Below are 12,870 nucleotides of genomic sequence, written 5' to 3'. Positions count from 1 at the left end.
GTTGCCAAACTGAATAAGCGAATGTCTGACTGAAGCCCGCGCGAAACGAGGCCAACGCCAACATGGCCCCAGCACCAAAAGCCGAGAAGTAGTTGTCATTGCTGTTGCTGCTCGCTTTGACATTGAGCCAACGTGGCGTATGAGTGCTGCAGTGCCTATTGAGCTGGGAGCTGGGAGCTGCCAGGAGGCAGGAGGCAAGCGGCAAGCGGCAGGAGGAGGCAGTGGATGGCAGATCGCTTGTCAAAGCTATTGACAGCTGTAAAGTTTGTCCGCACATCATTTGGCATCTCGTTCTCGCCAATATGCATAATAAAATGCATAAATTCAATTAAAATTTCATGATATGCACAAAGCGGCAAAGCTGCCTCTGCCCCCACAGAGTGTGGGCCAACAAACAGAATCCAAATATCACACACACACACAGACGCACACTCACATAGCCATACAGCAGATAAAGAGCCAAAATAAGCGCATAAAACTCGCGACAAATGCACAAAGTCCAAATGTGTGGACTGAAATTCGACTGTCGGCTGTGAACTGTGGACTGTGGACTGTCGACTGCCATAATGGAAACAGCTGCACAGTGCCCAAGACACACACACACACACACACACGCGCAGAGATACTGTAGATACTGACTGTGCCACTGGCAGCTCTGCGGCAATAGCAAGTGCACAGAAGAGCTGCGCATTTGGCAAAAAAAGAGAGGAAAAAAAAAAAAAAAAAAAAAAAACAGAACATAAAAATACTCTACAAGTGGGTCAGCAGTTGGGCTAGTAATATCATTTGATAGGAAATATAGAACGAAGGCAATTTAAAAAATATAAGAGAGTTTTTGTAAATTTATTATAATTCTTATATCAACTAATAGCGATTTAAATGAATTTACAAAATTAAGTTCAAGCACAACATGAATAATACTCTCTGGATATGTGTTAGTGAATTCATCAATAACATAGAAAATAGGACAGAAACGGCAAATATTACGTATTTGATACGTAACTATTTACGTATTTAACATATGAATATGAAATACATGACAATCAATAAATTATCATAATAAATAAATTATCATAATAATTAATTATATTATTTACTTGTTTCGTTTTTCAACTTGCTTTCAATTTTGTTGGTTTTATCTGTTTATTTATTTATTTATATATTTTTTCGATTTTTTGTTAAAGACTCTACAGCGTAAAAGCCTTAACTTATTAGTTGTTAATTTTTTTTTATTTATTATTTATTTTATTTATTATTATTTAATTCTAGATTTAAATACAAGAAATATTTTTGCTTGAAAGAAAATTATACATTTCTGAATAAGCAAATATTTGGCTATAATACTAAATATAAATATATTAATATTAAATATTAATTATTAAAGTATATTTGCTTAGTTTGAAAGTCTATTTAATAAGCATAAACTTTTGTATTCATTTTGTCATTAAATATTATGTATATACCAAATAACTAAATCGATTTCTATTTATATATATAAATATATATATTTCAAATCCAAAATAATGTAAGGGCATTTAGCAGCTCACATAGATTTTTCTTCACTTTAGCTATTTTGCTGTAATAAATTTGGAAAATTTTTCGCTTTTGGCATAATTTGCGCAACAATTTTAATGCTGAGTTTTGCACTTTGTCACAAAAAGAAAATAGGGCAAAAAAAAAAAAAAAAAAAAAAAACGAAACGAAAAAACATGAAAATGGGAAAATGGCAAAAGGGAAAAATAACATTTAAAATGATGGCCATAATTTAGCTAAAACTTTATTGTTGTTGTTGCTGCTTTTGTTGTTGTTGCTTTGGTTGTTGTTGTTGTTGTTGTTGCTGTTGTTAGGGGCAGCTGCTAATGCTGCTTTATTGTTATGGATACTTTTTGGCATTGCTTTCGCTTGCCGCACATTATTCGCACATATGATGCGAGCACTCGCAATGAGTGCTCTTTGAATGTGTGCGTGCGTGCGTGTGTGTGTGTGTGAGTGTGTCATATGCATATGCAAATGCTGATGTTAACAGCATGTTTGGAATGCTAATGCCTCAGCATGTTGTCATAAATTTCGGCCACAAATCTTTTGCCATCTGCAGTGACCTTTCAACTGACGGCCATAAAACTGCCGCTTTGGCTACTTTACAGCTGGAAGGAAGGCCCCAAAGTCGCGATAAGCCCGTTCGCTCGCTCGCTCGCTCCACGTTGGCAACGTTGGCTTAACCCATCCAGCTTGGACTGTCGTATATCAACATCAATGCCGGCCACTGGACAGCCGCCCATTGATTACCACTTACCAAATAAATTACTCGCCTGGCCAGGAGCTAAGGCCCCCTCCCCACACACACACACACACGCACACTTAAAACTTTCGCTTTACAACTTTCACTGGACCCAGTTTCCGAGTTTCCGAGTTTCGCTCAGCCGGAGGCGCAATTTTTCTGCTCTATTTGCGTTCGTCTATTGCCAAAAATCCACTGCAAGCATCACAAAAAAAAAAGAACAAAAAACTAACATCGAGATGCCATTTGCCGGCGCTTCCCCAGTCGCGGCTCGCAGCTGCCGGGGAGTCCTGAGCGAAAGTGTTGGGCGCGGCCGCCTCGCACGATTTCAACTCTTCATTGCCATTAGCACCCAGCGATGGGCACGTGACAAGGCCCCAAGTGTTTTACACTGGCTATATATAATGTTTTATATCGGATGTGAAGATAAAGTGTGTGCTATCTGAGCGGGGTGGGTCTTAGGTCGAGGTGGGAAGTGAAGGGGCTAGCTTAAAAATCATATCAATACATTTTAAATCGTTGACAATTGAAATCTAAACTAATATTTCATATATTTCATAATTGGGGTAAAATTGTATGTATGTATGTATGTATGTATTATTGTATGTATGTATGTTTTCATTATTTATTTTATTTTATTCTATATTTTCATTTATAATTTTAAATGTTTAATATTTAATAAGAATTTAAATAAATATAATCTAAAATTTATATATATATATATTTTTTAATATATATAGTTTTTATTTATAATATTTTTATATATTTTTATTCTGAATTGTCAAGCGTTTTTCAAAGTGTTTAGTATACGTTTTCATAAGGCAATACTTTTAAAATAATAATTTGAATGCTTTAAAATAAATGTATGGGAATAATTGTATGAATAATAATAATGTTTAATAAGTCGTATTGTAGATTGTCTACATATACTCAAATATATATATAAATCTGGAGCATTCCAAGAAGCTCTCACTCTCATTCGCCCTGTCTTTCATTTATGACATGAATATAAATACTTAAAAAAATAAAATTCTACATTCCTTCTTGAACTGTTATTTAATGCAAAATCTTCAGATGAAAGATTTCAGTAAAGTAAGCAAATGCGAGTTATTAAACGCAACTGCAACTTTTCTGCTCATCTCTTATCTGATGAGACTTTAAGCTTTGAAATATTCTCTATTATTGCTGCCCATGAAAATATTGATCTAACTTCAAGCAGACTAGAGCTAAGCATTGCAGTGATTTATAAAACATATATGTCTTGGGGCAGCTGAAGATTTTTATTTGAATGCAGCACTTCAAGGAACTTTCTAGCTCCCCCGAATGCTCACCCTTCCGCCCCTCTGTTGCCGCACTCAAACTGTATTATTATTTCAACAAGTTTTACCCAGTTTTCATAAAATGAATTGCCAGCTCTGCACAGCTGCACAGCTGCTCCGATTTCTTTGATATGCTTTCTATCACGCTGCCATCGCCAACTGCTGAGTTGGCTGAGCGCGCCTCGAAAGTATGCTACATTTTCTTTAACTTGTGCGTTAACATATTTCTGGAGCGTTTGTCGCTCTTTGTTTGAATTTCTGGAATGCCAAGCGAGTAGGAAATGACAAAAGTGAAAATATTTCAAGCACTTGTGCAGCGCTTTGTCTGCTGTGCGCACATCCCAGACTCAAGCCACACACAGACACACACATACACGCACACACACATACACACACTATCTCCTATGTTTTTTGCACAAAGCGCATTAAACACACACACATGGATAATATCACACATGTATGTTTTAGCAAATCGATTGAATTGTCTTTTCCGCTTTTGTGAGCTGCTTACATGACTTAAACTAAGCGCTGATTTGGTCTGTCCCCCGCTTACATCCCACATGGCTCTTTGATTATGTCGAACGGGGCAATTGGTTAGCAAAATATTTAAATTATTTAAGCATTTGGCTTTGCACAAGTGCGAATGGGAAATTTGCATCTTTCAGCTTTATTTGACGTTGGCCGGGAATCAAATCAATTTGGCAGTCGAGCCGAGCCATGCCGTGCTGGAGGGAGAGGGGGAGGGCCAGGGCCAGGGCCTAGGCCTGACCTGAAAAGCCTTTTAGCCTCAACATTTGCCTTTTCGGGATCATTTCTGGTGCCGAGTGCTGATTATTTTATGCCTGCCCCTCTTCACTGACTGCCGACTGGTGTCATGTTGTTTGTGGGTCTTGAATTCTTGCACTCCTTCCTTTTCTCTTGATTTTTTTTTATAAATTTACCATATCGTTAGCGCGACCCTTGGGCTGCTCATTTTGTGCCATTATATATATATAAATTTTGTTTTTTTTATTTATATTTTCTTTCTTTTTTTATTTATCCCTACTGTGGCTCGGCTGGCTTGGGGTGCGCTGCACAAATTGCTGTAATACAATATTTTTGCCATTAGGCAGCCAGTTACACTGTTTGTGTTCTGTTGGGGCTTCGAGTGTGTGTGAGAGAGTGTGTGTGTGTGTATTTTTTTGGGTCTAGCTGTTGCTCATATTGCAGCGCTGCTGTGAACCTTTTTTTGGCAGACAGTCAGCGGCAGAGGGGTGGGGGGGAGGACGATTCGCCTTTGTTGAAGTCAAGGGTATTGCCTGGTCGGTCAACTCATTAGACAGTGACCACAGGTTGCGGCCCGTGGGAACTCTCATATCATGCTGCAATGATATACCAAAAAGTCGAAACGCCTTTCGGCCCGTTGAAATGTTCGTGCTTAATGGTACGTAAAGTCGGCATGATTAATAGGCGTCAGTCGCTTGTTTGTTTGTTCGTCAGACATTAATGCCACGCCCCCCCCATTGCCCGCTGCCCATCGGTTTATAGAACTTTTCCATTTTCTTGCTGCGCTCTAATGATTTCAATACAAATCGACACAGAGAGAGAGAGAGACCGAGAGAAAGAGCGAAAACAGCAAAAAGAAGAACAAGAAGTCAACAGAGAACACGCACAAAATGTGTTTCATTTTGTTTCAATTTGCCATTGTTTGTCTACATTTCAGTTTTTTATTCCACGCCTCTGGCTTGCAGCCATGGCCAACATTTTTAATTGAAACGTTACAATTTATGGCTACGCGCATATCAATTTACCAGATAGATAAAAAGAAAACGAAATGTGAGAAACGGATTTGTATTTCTGTCTTTCATTTGGCCACGCATTAATTGATGTTCTTAGATCTATAATAATAGAGGAGAGGCCTATAAACGGTACTTAATTATCCGAGTTTATTTGTGAATGAATAATGTTGATGAACTGAATCAAGTATTCCAGCTTAAATCGGGGAGAACTATTCTTCTGCAACCTATAATTATCTCTGCTTCAAATCAAAAACATCAAAAAAAAAAAAAAAAAAAATAGGCAAGTAGCTGTAATTTGATTTGTGCAGCTGATTGTCGAGTTCATAAAAATGTTGTTACTAAAAGCATCATTAAATATGAATGAATGAATTGCGCTGATGAGCAATGCGATTGCCGAAAATTTATTTCTATTTAAGCTACCTGCTGTTAACGTCAATCTCAACTACGCTGATATAACGACACCAACAACAACAACAACAACAACAGCAGCAGCTGCAAGGACTCATCAAATAAATGAAATCGAGCACAATAACAAAAGTCGAGCTGCCATCATTTGGCAAATGCAAAGATAAACTTCAACAATAGCTTAGTGGCTCAGTATGATTCGGTTTCGCAAAATGAAACGAGTATATTGGTTGTCAGCACCATCCATCCATCCGTATGTAGAGACTTGTTCGTATATAGAGACTCAAGATTTGAGACATTGATATACCTTATATAGAATCGAATTATAAAATATCAGGAATTTTTCAATTCGCCCACTCGGGGCGTGGCAAATCGAAAAACGGGCTATCAAGGGAATTGAAATTGAGATTATATACCCGGGCTAACAACAAAACTCCAATAAGATATGGAGGATAAATCCATCATTGAGGGCGTGGCACCCGCCCCAAAAAAATAATTTAATACAATACGTATCTATGTATATATAGAACAAACTTGTAGCATTTGGGACGTGGATGGGTGTTCTGCAGTCGGTACTGCCCGACTGCAACGCTCTCACTCGCTTTTTCTTATGTGTGTCACTCGAATAAATGGAAGTACGCACACATACATATGTGTGTGTGTGCGTGTGTGTGTTTGTATGAGTGCAATCAGACAGCTATCATCATCTATTGTAGCACTCGCACCCACCCTCTCTCTCTCTCTCTCTCTCTCTCTCTGTGTGTTTATGGATAATCAAAACAAAAACACTTGCTTTGTTATTGTAGCGAAACAGTTTTATTTTGAAAACAAAAGAAGAGCCCACTTGAGCTGATGCTCAGTGCGCAAGGATAACTTAATGCGATAGTGTGCGAGCATATGCCACGTGTATACCCAGTGTCCCCGATGGCCGCAGAGGTGCGACAGAGGGTAAATAAACTCGTATATGCATATATACATATATAAATTCCAGCCAAGTACGTGAATTAAGCTGCTCTAAATAAATAATGTATTTATCAAATATTTCAGGCCTGAGAAATTATTCGATCAGTAAAATGAATAAATGAATAAATATAACCGTAAAGCTGATTGCAGTGTGGTATTGTTTCCCTTTTGCTTCTCTTTCTCGCTCTATTTAGTGTCTGTCGCACTTTAAGTTATTAACATGTTGTCAGTTGAATCTTCCAAACATTCGAAAAGTATGTTTGTTTTATAATTAATATACAATTTTAATGAAAATAAATGTATTAATATATATGTAAATAAATGTGAAGAATCATTATTTTTTTTTATTATTTTTTGTATTATTTTTTAACTAAATTTTTGTATAACCTATATTTTAATAAAAATATAAATAAAGCCAAAACAGATCTTGAAAATATTTGAAATTTTCTATAAATAGAATTTTCAAAAAATTTTACATATAGCTGAGATTATTTTGGAATTTTTGAACACACTAAAATCCTGTAATACCGTTGTTATGCCCGAAAGACGCTATAGCCATATAAATTTATGGTTGTCTGGGAATAAGAATTTTCATCGCAATAGCCCCACGGACGCTATAAGTGGAGTCCTTATAACCGGATTCGACTGTCAATTCTTTGTCATATACATAGCTAATATAAATCATAAATTTGCATATATATAAAATTAAATGCAATAATAGTGTTCTTATAAATCACATTTGGTGTTTCACGTGTCTTTTATAGATTTTTGTTGACAATCTCAAATTTGCTCGAATTTTTTCTACTCAACAATGAAAATATTTACTCGGCCTAAGCAAATGTTTTTCTTGTAAAAATATATCAACAAAAATCTTTAATGGACTCCGGTTAAGATGCAGTGATAAATATTTAGGTAGATAAGCCAAGAATATTAATATGTAGTAATACCATTTGTAATAATAACAATAATAAATTAATTTATTCATTCTACACTTTTTTTTTTTAGCTATGATAACATACTAATAAAAGTAAAAGTAAAAAAAAGTAGAAGCCAAAAAAAAAAAAAAAAAAAAAATAAATAAATAAAATAAAAAATAAAAATTTTATTCTAAAATTAAATTTTTTTTATTTATTTATTTATTTGTTAATAATATTTTATAATATTAATATATTCCTTAGTAAAGAAATCTTTTTTTTTTTTCATACTGTTTTTACATTCTCAAAGTATTTACGTTATTCAACATTTGGTTTAATTTCAATAATTTTTAATTCTTCTTCTTTTTTCTCATTAGTTCTTCTACCAAGACCATCTCTTACTGGATATCTTATAGCCCATCAAATGCCTAATTTGATCTGCCTTAATAGCCCAGCTGTGCGCCTCTCATGTGAGTCGAAATTAGCCCTGTGTGCCGCCTAGATGAGCAGCCCGGCTAACTAACTAAGTCAAGGGCAACGTTTGATTTTTTGAGTTTTATTTTTTATTTTTTTGTGTTTCGTTTTTCGTTTAGGACCGACAGCTGATTAATGAGCCCGGCTAATGAGAATGGGCGGCACATTTTATGAGCTGGCCCTTGCGCATTTCGCTAAAATTCATATTTAAAGTCAGTCAGTATATTTTGGGGGAGGCGGGGCGTGGCTGTCAGAGGCAATCAGGCTGCAGGCGAAATGCGTCGCAAATATCAAAGAGCGTATTTACATGCAAAACAGGAATTGTGGCTCAGGCTGAGGGCTCAGGGCTCGGCTTTTTTTCCTTTTTATACACATTGAAAGTGGATGAAAGCGGGTAGTATAGGTTGTCTGAAATGTATGTTTCATGGTGGGATCCTCTGTTGACTTAGCTTCTGTTTCTTTTTCTTTCATTTTCTTCTCGTTTCCTTCTTGTTTTCTACTTTTTATTTTCTCTTTTCTCCTCTATGCCTTTCCATCCAGTTCTTTCCATTCCTTTCTTTTCCTTTCCTTTCCTTACTATTTCTATTCGTTGCTTTGCATTCCTCTCATTTCTATTTCCTTTCTTTTCCTTTCTTTTCCAATCTATTTCATTCCATTCCATTCCATTTACATCTATTATATCAATGAAAAGTATTTCCTTTTCTTTTGTCTTCTTCTCTCTTCTCTTCTCTTACCTTCTCTTCTCTTCCTATCTTCTTCTTATTTGACTTGTAATTTCATCTTATTTGCCTTTGATTTTTTGTTTTACATCATATCTGATAGCCCATCATCTCTAAGCTTCGTTTCCTCTCTTTTGCTCCTCCAGTTCTTTCAGGGTATCTCATAGCTGAGCACTCCCTACCGATACAATGTTTTCTTTTTGTATTTTTCAGCTGCTACTGCTAAGTTGACTTGCCACAGACGCGCGTTTCAGCCAGAGGGAAAAAATTGAAAACCATTAGGATTAATGTTTAGTTGAAAGATTTGCGCGTTAAGCCATTTTTACATGGCTGCAATGCCTCTGCGGCTGCGGCTACGTCCTGATGCCCGACTCCTACTCTGGCTCTGACTCCTACTTCGGCTCTGAGACTGGCAATTGCTAATGTAGTTTATGTGTAACAGGCGGAGGCTTCTTAACGTTAACTGACGGCAAACCGTTATGGCTTAAGGGCGAGCGACGCACAAACGGCATGTAAAATGTGACATTTTAATGTATGCAAATGAGACGTTGAATTAAGCTCCACGAACACCCACGAACTCCCACTCACACACACACACACACGCACACACACGCATACAGACGCACACATCAGTTGGTTTCATATCCGTTTCCGTTTGCCCTTGCGCCATGTGATATGATTTAAAAATAATGAAAGCCAACGCTCTTCAATGGCTTTAATGTTGTTCCCCATCTCGCTCAATCTCCTTAGCTATTGCTATCTATCTCGCTCTCTCGCAGTCTCTCTCTCTAGCAACGTGACTTGTATTTCGTCTACCCTCTCTTTTTCACTGTCTGTGTGTGTGTGTGTTTGTTTGTTCGGCGGAAATGTCAACTTAACTTTTTTGCGCTTTGACAGTGACACAACAACAGGAGCAAAGCTCGAATATATTAGAGAGCGGGAGCGGGAGCAGGAGTCGGAGCAGGACTCCTCGTCCATCTACAGGCAATTTATTAATTTCTATGCAGCGTGCGTATCGTAATTTGTTTTGTTGTTTGCTTTTTCTTAGCTAGAAAATTACTTAAGTACCAGTTGCTTCGTTTCGATCATTTGAACTTTGCTTTGCAATTTCCTTGATTGTTTTTTATTGGCATAATTTTATGTTGCTGTTTGTCCTTGAACTGCTCGAAGGAACAAAATTTTGCCTTTGACATATTTCAAGTGGCTGAAAATTTTTAATTGAGCGCACGTATTTTATTTTCTTTATATTTTTTTCGGTAATTCATTCATGTTTATTCATGGCCTTTAGTAGGAATTTGAGTAAATGGATAAATATTTCAAAGCATTTAAGTGTATGCGGCTCAATCGAAACAGTAATTGAAGCAAACATGCTTTGAAGTGCAGCTTCCTCTTATTACAAATTTGTTTTTCAGTTTTTATAGATTCATTTCAGTTTATCAAGTTTATAAAAATTACTGTGAATTGTTTGCAAGTTTAATTGTTTTGAAACAGTTTTTGTTCATTCAATTGCTAGTTCAATTGATTTTCGTTTATGGTATATTGCATTCAAATTGATTTAACATTGTTAATTAAATACAAAAAAAAAAAAATAAAATAAATAAAATAAAATAAAATAAATAAATAAAATAAGTAAATAATGGGATATATTATTTTGGAGTTGTATATATATATGAAGTAAATGTCGTATATTTTTTAAATAAAAACAAAATCATGTTTCTATTTAATATATATTTACAGTTTATGTGTTTTTATGTTTTTTATTTTGTATTATTATTATTATTATTTTTTTTTTTTTTTTTTGAGCTCTATGTATGTATATGTCGTATGAAGTATATGTCGTATATTTTAGTAATTTAAAAAATCAATTTTTTATTTAATATATACAGTTTATTACATATATATTACAGTTGATCTTTTTTATTGTGTATTTTTTTTTTTTTTTATTTATTTATTTATTTATTTATTTTTTTTGGAGCTGCATATATATATATATACAGTTTATGATTTTTTATTTCTTATTATAATTTATTTTTTAATTTATTTATTCATTTATTTTTTATTTTTTGTTAAATTTTTTTTAGCTATTTATTTATTTTATTTTGTATTCTATTTGCATCATATTATTTATATAAAACTTCATTAGTTTTCATAAGCTTAGCATTTTCGCTTCACATTTTATTTATTTATGTATAATCAAATAAAATCAATTGCTATTATAATAATTATACAAATTTCCCTATCAGAACTGCTTTTGTGTGCTTTATCAAGATTCATGAAATGCGATTAAATTAAGCGCATTTAGTTAAATTCGTATTTTATTTAAGCAGTCAATAAGCTTATTGACTAATGACAATTAGAAACTGTAGAAACACATTGGATATAAATTAAGAAGTTTAGCCTCTTTTATATATTCAAAGCTGACAAATCTCAATTCCATCAAGTCTAGCCCAACCCAATCTATACCCCTTTCATCATTTTGTGAGACTTTTGTTTATTATCTTGGCTTTTTTGCCAAGTTTGTTTTTGATGTCTACTGCAGCTGTTGCTTTACATAGACAAAACTCAACTTTGTTATTTTAATAATCCATGAATATTGAATATTATTATTATATATATTATCATTGGCAATTGCAGTTAACATAATTTGTTTATACAGCTAACAGAAACCGAGCGAACAAGGCAAATGTTTGTTTGTCTAGCTGCGAGCCTTATAGATGGCTATCAGAGCAGCCCCATGGCTATTCGTATTTGTATAGAGTATAGAGCATAGCTCGTGGTACTCCACACACACACACACACATAGGCACACTTAACATAAATGAGCAAACATTTTCATCTCAATTTGCAAAAGTTTTGGCAACATTTAAACTAAATTTTTGGTCTCTGGAATTAATTGCAAACCATTTAAAATAATTATGTATACGTATAAAAAAAAACGCAGAAATATTTGGGCTGTTTGTGAAGCACTTACCGATTAGCACTAATATCACATGTAGCATATACCAGAGCTGCAAATGCGTTGCTGTTGTTGTTGTTGTTGTTGTTGTTGCTGTTGTCCTTTTGGCCAGGCTAACAGCTTGGCCTGCCTGTTGCTTGTGGCTGTGGCTATGGTGGTGCTGCTGCTGGTGGTGGTGGTGATGGTGGTGCTCCCGCTCCCGCTCCTGCTCCTGCTGCTGCTGTTGGTGGTGGTGTTTGGTGTGCTGTCGGTGGTGCTGTGGCAGCTGCTGCTGACTCTGTCCATGACTGTGACTCAGTCTGTGACTCTGACTGTGACTCAGCCTGTGAGTGTGACTCTGGGGCTCTGGCATACACATGCTGGCAGTTAAAACACTTTCACTTGCCGGAAGGGTCAAAGGGCCGGCAATGCGCCTTTTGCTATTTGCCTGTTTATTTATGTGCTGTGGGCGAGCCCTTGGACGCTGCCCACGCACACACACACACAGTGAGAGTCTCACGCTCGCCCTCTCTCTCTCTCTCTCTCTCACTCTTCGATGTGTTTATTAATTTCTGTGTGAAGCAAGAATTCACTTATTTAATTTAGACATTAAGTTGATATAGCTGTTTGTTGTTCATATTATTATTGTTGCTATTGCTGTTACTCTTCTGCTTGTTGTTATTTTTATTTTAACTGCCTGGCAATTAATCACTTTTAATCGGGAGCGCGAAATGTAGCCGGAAAGCAAACGAGTAGAGGAAAGAAAGAAAGAAGCATAGAAAGGAAGAAAAGTAAAGCGGGCGAAACTATTAAACGGCCGGGACACAGCAAACGCGCGGCCCAAAGTTAAAGACATAAATTTTGCAGCATTTTGGCCAAAGATTAATTACAACAGCAACAGCAGAGAGCAAGAGAGTGCGAGAGAGAGAGAGAGAGAGAGAGAGAGCGAGACAGCAGCATTTGGGACACTATTGAGGCGCATGCAACATAAATTCAAAATTTTCCCCTCACTCTCGGCTGTTGCTGCCTCGCATTTGATTTACGGCTAACTGGCAAACGCTTACAACAAGGCAATTGAGAGTCCT

General features: G+C 35.9%; 1 protein-coding gene across 1 annotated transcript in view; it reads right to left on the bottom strand.

Annotated features, from left to right (window-relative positions):
- LOC6576004 overlaps nt 1–12,870 on the bottom strand; it is a 49,434-nt gene that overhangs the window by 33,343 nt on the left and 3,221 nt on the right. Inside the window, exon 2 of the mRNA XM_032729103.2 lies at nt 11,822–12,357. Coding sequence (XP_032584994.1) covers nt 11,822–12,164 — 343 coding nt within the window. The 5' untranslated portion in view covers nt 12,165–12,357. The remainder of the gene's footprint in view (nt 1–11,821; nt 12,358–12,870) is intronic.

This window comes from Drosophila mojavensis, unplaced genomic scaffold (genome assembly GCF_018153725.1).
Source record: "Drosophila mojavensis isolate 15081-1352.22 unplaced genomic scaffold, ASM1815372v1 contig_36, whole genome shotgun sequence".
Lineage (NCBI taxonomy): Eukaryota > Metazoa > Arthropoda > Insecta > Diptera > Drosophilidae > Drosophila > Drosophila mojavensis.
The sequence above is the reverse complement of the archived record's forward strand: the minus strand, read 5'-3'. Positions and strand labels throughout refer to the sequence as shown.